The sequence below is a fragment of the Phalangium opilio genome, unplaced genomic scaffold (assembly GCF_054372755.1).
Source record: "Phalangium opilio isolate 3A_F unplaced genomic scaffold, DU_Popi_V2 ptg000113l_1, whole genome shotgun sequence".
In the NCBI taxonomy this organism is placed as follows: Eukaryota; Metazoa; Arthropoda; class Arachnida; order Opiliones; family Phalangiidae; genus Phalangium; species Phalangium opilio.
In genome coordinates, this window is record NW_028324209.1 from 1,303,565 (window position 1) to 1,309,975 (window position 6,411).

At 35.1% G+C, this 6,411-nt stretch overlaps 2 protein-coding genes and 1 non-coding gene across 3 annotated transcripts; all 3 read right to left on the reverse strand.

Moving 5' to 3' along the window:
• Positions 1-10: 10 nt before the first annotated feature.
• On the reverse strand, positions 11-3,893 carry Dhx15 (DEAH-box helicase 15). The gene is made up of 10 exons (XM_089852369.1): positions 3,681-3,893; positions 3,299-3,566; positions 3,040-3,230; positions 2,772-2,973; positions 2,275-2,706; positions 1,946-2,204; positions 1,687-1,878; positions 1,147-1,269; positions 553-913; positions 11-483 (listed from the first exon to the last, which is right to left on the reverse strand). Exons 1-10 carry the CDS (start codon positions 3,728-3,730, stop codon positions 363-365), a joined length of 2,199 nt encoding a protein of 732 aa, XP_089708495.1. The 5' UTR covers positions 3,731-3,893; the 3' UTR covers positions 11-362.
• LOC149623219 (small nucleolar RNA SNORD36) lies at positions 1,540-1,609 on the reverse strand. The gene has a single exon (XR_016374938.1). It is a non-coding gene; the product is annotated as a small nucleolar RNA SNORD36 (small nucleolar RNA).
• Positions 3,894-4,043: 150 nt separating the features above from the next.
• LOC149623220 (zinc finger HIT domain-containing protein 2) lies at positions 4,044-5,972 on the reverse strand. Its single transcript, XM_089852376.1, has one exon. It carries the CDS (start codon positions 5,394-5,396, stop codon positions 4,122-4,124), a length of 1,275 nt encoding a protein of 424 aa, XP_089708502.1. The 5' UTR covers positions 5,397-5,972; the 3' UTR covers positions 4,044-4,121.
• Positions 5,973-6,411: the final 439 nt, after the last annotated feature.

The window sequence follows — 6,411 nt, forward strand, 5'->3', positions numbered from 1 at the left end:
AACAGCAACATTTTTACGAGTCTATGAAATTATTTTATTCAAGGGGTGTGACAAATATGAATACAATTCATTTATTATTATGAAATTTCTCCCAAAACAAATACAATAATTTGAACACCCGATGTATGTTTTTTTATTGTTTGTTATGATTTATTCGTATTTTGCAAGAACAATCTTTTGAAGAATTGGATGAAAACAAATTATAAAATGTTAGGCGAACATTAACTATCATACTTTTTCAAACAAATATTTATTTATCCAATGAAAAAGTGATATTTTTAAGGGAAAATAGGGTTTTTTAGGTTTGCAAAATATTGATGAAAATGTTATTACAATATTAACGAGTCGTTAAGGGTCGTTATTTAAAAACCTTCTTGATATTTCCTGGAATCTAATTTGGTTTGAATTATTTCTAATTGCCGTTTAGCTTCGCATTGAGGGAAGTTTCGCATGTCGTAATAATTATTAGCTATCTTTAGAAGCCTGTAAAAGTGTAAATTAAGAGTAATTAGTAAAACTAAACTTAATTAACCTTAGTTATAAAGTTGTTACCATTCCGGTTTAATGTCTGTCACGGTTCTAATATAATTTTTGGTCGTAAGAACAAATTCGTTATAGACAACCCATTCCGGTTTATGATCTAAGCAAGTCGAAGGATGCAACTGAACAACTTGATTGTCCTTTATCGTTAGGTAATGTCCCGTTCGTTCCAAATGCGCCACTTGCATGAAAAATCCGGAAACAATGGCTTTTCTGATGTTAACGTAATAATCTTTCGAGGTGAACTCTGTCGAGGTTCGTCTTAGGTTAAAACGATCCATAATTCGCGACAGTTGTTGCCTGACATTATCAGCGCTCTTCAGGGAACGATAGTTGACGAAATTGTCGTAACACCATTGAGGGTTATCGTGATCTGAAAATTGATAGTAATTTTCAAGGAAATAAAGAGAAAAAGTTCCGTTAGTTTAAACTTAAAAACAACGTTTAAGCGTTGTTTTATGTTCGGAAGTTTGCTCAGTAAGTTTAAGTCCACACGCGAATATTATTCGGGTGACGAAAAATTAGACATCATCGCGATTAAACTAATTAGCCATCCTCAAAGATTGCTGGTGGGAAGAAAAGGGGCGAGAATGTAATGATACTTACTTTGTTTGAAGGCGTGATAAACATTGAGGAGAGTCAAGTGATCCCCGTCAATATGGGCAAAGAGCATCTTAGCCTCGTCCGCGGCTTTCTTGGCCTCGTTTGGTCGCACAAAACACTGCGGAACTGATAGCATTGGATGGGGGGGTCGCGGCCAAAACGTAAAGTAACGGAAAATAGCCGAGAACACCACGAATGGATAAAGGCCGGAAGAAAGATAAAGAGAAGAAGAAGAAGAAGAGGCAGCCGCGACCCCGCGTCCATCGTTCCTTAGTTCACAAAAATAAAACACGAAAAAAACAAAGGCTCAAGGAGCCTTTATACCAAAAATAATAGGCACACTTTCCGACCCAAAAGGTCAAGGGGCTAATTGATCATTTTTAATTAATAATTAGGCGTGTTCAGTGATTATATAATCCACATAAGATTATTCGGGTGACGAAAAATATTTTCAACATCATTACACGCATTTTAAACTAGTTTCTTTTTTAGGTCCCCGACTTAAAAAGCTTAAAAAATTAAATAACCAATTAAGCAACTCACCCGAAAGCATGGCAGTGATGGATAGAGCTTCGTTAGAGCAATTATAATCACAGGAAGCAATCAACATCTTAGCTAGTTGAGGGTCAAGGGGAAATTCCGCCATAATGGCTCCCAATTCCGTCAGTTCACCGTTATCGTCCAAGGCCACTAAGTAATTTAGAAGTTCCAAGGCTCTCATTAATGTTTCAGGCGCTGTTTTTAAGAAATAATGATTCATTTAAAGTTGTAATGATTATGATAGGAATAATTATTTATTTACCAGGGGGATCCATAAAGTCAAAATGAACTAAATCATCAATTCCAAGTTTCTTCAGTTGTAAAACAACCGAACCCAAATTAGATCTTAAAATTTCAGGGTATGTTTGATCCTGCATCTCAGTTTTGTAGGCTTTTTCAGTGTATAATCTAAAACACTTTCCAGGCCTCGTTCGACCAGCTCGACCGGCTCTTTGTTGAGCACTGGCTTTGCTTATGGGTGAAACTAATAGAGATTCAACTCTAATACGAGGATTATATACCTAAAAGTAGAAATCAATTCAATTCAAATGAAAATTAGACCAAAAATAGGCTTATTTCAATTTGACCTACCTTTTGCTTGGCAAAACCGGGATCTATCACAAAGACAACTCCATCAATTGTCAAAGATGTTTCAGCGATGTTAGTAGAGACAACGATCTTTCTTCCAATGGCGCCATTGGCTCTATTTGGAGGTGCGGGTTCAAAAATACGTTGTTGTAAATTAGGGGGTAAAGTGGAATATAAGGGAATGCATTTCAATTCCCCAATGTCAGGTCCCAAGTTGTCAATTTCTCTTTTAATTCTTTTGCAAGCTTCTTCAATCTCTTCTTGACCAGTTAAAAATAGCAAAACGTCTCCCTCCGTTTCTTCGCACATGTGAATTTGAATAACTGTACGAATAGCGGCTTCTAAATAGTCTCGTTCAGGTTCAGGGGTATAAAATATCTCTACAGGATGAGTTCTTCCCGGGACATTCATTAAAGGTGCGTGATCAAAGTAATTCTGAAAAGATAAATAATTAAAAGTCATTTTTGTCTATAGTTCTCAAAATTTGCGTTGTTTCGTACCTGAAATTTCCCAGCATCCAATGTAGCGCTCATAACCACGATTTTAAGGTCTGGTCTTTGGGTAACGACTTGTTTCAAAACTCCCATCAATATATCAGTAGCTAAAGTTCTTTCGTGAGCCTCATCCAATAAAACAACTCCGTAACTTTCAAGGAGGGGGTCACTCATGGCTTCTCTTAATAACATACCATCAGTCATGTACCTATTTATATTAAAATATAATTAAATATTCATTCTACGCAACTAAAAAAGGGCCTTACTAGCTTACTTCAATATTGTTTTAGCGGAAGAGCAATCTTCAAAACGAATGCTGTAACCAACTTCTTGACCTAACATTACATCCATTTCTTCAGCCACACGAGCTGCCACACTCATAGCAGCCACCCTACGAGGTTGCGTACAAGCTACCCCTCTCCTTCCCGTTCTACCTCTTAGAAATTCAACACACCATTGGGGTATCTGAGTAGGTTTAAACAAAATGTGTACAGGACAGGGTTTTGTTTTTAAATTGATTTTCACTGACTTACCTGTGTAGTTTTCCCAGACCCAGTTTCACCAACTAAGACTAATATTTGGTTTTTTCCCAAGAGATCCATGAATTTATCCTTATATTCCCAAACGGGAAGACCAATTCTCTTTCTGAAATGCTCGTAGTAACGAGGGGTATAGGGTAGCATTGTATAAACATTTAAATTCTGCATGACGGGTGCTGTACTTGATGCAGCTGGAATGCTTGCTTTTTTATCATCGCGACTATCTCTGTCATCTCTATTGTGAGAGTAATCTTCCTTACTTCTAAAATAATAACGTAATAATTAATTATACAAAATATGTAGTATATTTTTATTTTCTTTGTATAATCGTTAAGCCTTAAGTAACAAATTATTATTGACAAGGCTTAGCACTTACCTTCGCTTTGAACTATGGTCCCCCACGTCAATTCTGTGCCTTTTTGACATCTTTCCGCAATTCGATTAACTAGCTTAACATTAATTCCAACTTAATTACAATAATTGATTTGAAAATGTTCAGATATTTCGCAGATATCGGTCAATACACTAAAAAATCAACGAGACGCCGCCAATAATTACCTAAAATTTCTCAATCAGTCACTCTGGTGGTGGAATCCAGTATTTGAAGATTTGAACTGAATTGACTCATAGAAATAGGGAGCCGTTATTTTTGGCGGACAATCCGAATATTATGGCAAGGCTCTCTGATTATGGTGAAGAAAAAGTGGGTAAATCGAAGTATTTAATGATGTTAAATTAATTATATGTTTATTTATTAAACGTTATATGGGTAATATTTTATTAAAATTAACAGTTCTGTTTTGTTATTTACAGAATATCACAATTCTTCAACTAGCATATTAGGCCTTGTCTTGGCACATTCTGAATCAGGGGAATAATTTTCACCTATTGTTAGGGTTTTAACTTGTTCCGCGGCGGTAGTTTTAAAAGAAATATCATCTTCAACTATATTGGCGATCATCAACTGTATCTCTGGTACATATTTCGGTAAGTTTTTGGTTTTAACATATTTTGACAAGTTCCAACTTGAGAAATACTCTAATTTCCTAACTATAAGGTTAACGACCTTTACATTCAATCCCAAATCTTGAATTAAACTACTCGGTAGTGATGTTTTTTTCTGTTTAAGCATCACCTTTAATGCCTTAAACAGATCAATTATGTCAGATAGTGCGGATAAACTATAATTAACCTTGTCTGATGAAGCTTCTAGTATCTTACAAACATCATGCATGATCAAAACTAGTTCTTCTCTTCCCAAATTAATAGAGAATGTAGTTAAATCTTCGTCTTTTATCCCAAATAGCGCTAGTTCTAGAGTTTCATAGTTCTTATTGGCACTGAGAACCCCTGACATTTTGTATAACAAAGGAACACTCTCTTGTATCTCATTAGCATAATCCCCATTATATCTTCTGGCTACATAAACATAACTGCCTAAAATATTAATCATATTGAAAACCAAGCTTGGTGATGGAGGTTTTGTAGTTATTTCATCAAAATTTGAAATAGTTTTTGGTATTAGTGGAACTTTAGCTTCTAATTTGGATTTAATTAACTCTTCATCTGATGTTTTTGAATTAATTTCTTCAACTAATTTCTTCTTTTCAACTGGAATTTCCCACCAGGGTGTCCATGTTTCGATAAATTGCGCTACATTTTCCCTTTCCATTTCTTTTTTTATTTTCTCTTGTTCTTCGGGAGTTAAACTGCCCCATAGTTGATCAAAATCGGTGTTAGAGTCAATGTTGGTTAGATTTAGCTCATTCAGTTTATTTTCTAAGATTGAAGCGCAGTTTTCTTCCAAATTTTGTTCTAAATCATCGTCAGAGTCCAATTCTTGGCTAATTTCTTCCATGTCATTGACACGTTTTAGGATATCATACATTTTTCTTTTTGATTCGTTATCCTCTGTCCCTAATTCAGCCGCGCTCGCTTCTATCCAACTTTTATAAAAAGATTCACTGCATAAAAGATGATCCGCGTGTTGGTAACATTTTACTGAACAATAGAATAATCCACAACGGGGACAGCGGTATTGCGACTTTTCCGTGGGGCAAAATGAACACTTTTTCGCGATGGAAGGCTCCATTTCGTAGTCAATTAGTGAAAATTTAGCTAAATTACATTAATTCCGATTAACTTTACTCGACTTTGTGGTCTTAGCACCAATATTCGTGAATGGGCGCCGCCATTTTGGAATTAATAAAAATTTTTAATTCCACTTGTAATTCGAGAGGGCAGCACAAGATTATAATCTCGGAAAAGTTTTTTTTTGTTTTGAAAAAGTGCGCGAAATTGGAATTTTACCGCGAATTATTTTTTACAAAGTTGGAAAAACGCTAAAGATTTAAAGTAATGACAGTGATTAGCCCCTCGAAGTGACAACATGGATATTACAAATTCACCGTTAATACGCGAGTTAAATTTTAATTATATAACGCGGAAAAATGACATTATGTATCCAAGAAATTTCCACAAACATCATAAAAAATCGCGATAAAACTATTCGAAAAATGGGGACAAATTTCGCAAATGTTAACTCGCTTACAAGTTTCTTGGAAAGGTGAAAGGGGTTTCTCCAAAAAGTGTTTTTTCTCTGACGTCAAAAAGATATCCATGATTTACCGTCCTCTTGTTTTTTATTTTCTTACCCCCCCCCCCTCCTTGTGGAATGTTTATTTAATTAGTTTTCAAGCAAAACCGGCAACTCTGATTTGATAAATAGAATTAAAATTACGTTTTGTTTTTATCAAGGTAAAAATTACACTTTCTGTTTTATTTTATTTTCTAAATTTTAAAAGATAAAATGGACCTGCAGTTTGTCGCGAAAGTTTTTATTTTTACCTACGATTGGCAATCATTTAATATCTCATAAGGGTTTAGTACAGTCAAAGGTGGAGTGCTGCTAATAGTCTATTATGCTATTATTTTTTTTTTTTTTGGTTCTTTTATTAGAGGTAGGGCCCGCGGGATGGGTCGGGATGCGAAGGTACAGTGAACGTTTGAGTTGTGGGAGATTGAGAGAGAGGGGATGACCCAAATTCTTTTTTAACTTTTAAAGGTTTTTTCTTTTTTTATGAATTGAAAGTATGTTAGCTCGTCTC

Excerpts from the sequence above, each read along its gene's own strand:
- Dhx15 (XM_089852369.1), bottom strand. The coding sequence starts at position 3,730 with ATGTCAAAAAGGCACAGAATTGACGTGGGGGACCATAGTTCAAAGCGA. Across the intron at positions 2,205-2,274 it reads CCGGTTTTGCCAAGCAAAAG|GTATATAATCCTCGTATTAG; the intron begins GTAGGTCAAATT and ends TTCTACTTTTAG. Across the intron at positions 1,270-1,686 it reads CATCACTGCCATGCTTTCGG|TTCCGCAGTGTTTTGTGCGA; the intron begins GTGAGTTGCTTA and ends CAATGCTATCAG.
- LOC149623220 (XM_089852376.1), bottom strand. The coding sequence starts at position 5,396 with ATGGAGCCTTCCATCGCGAAAAAGTGTTCATTTTGCCCCACGGAAAAG.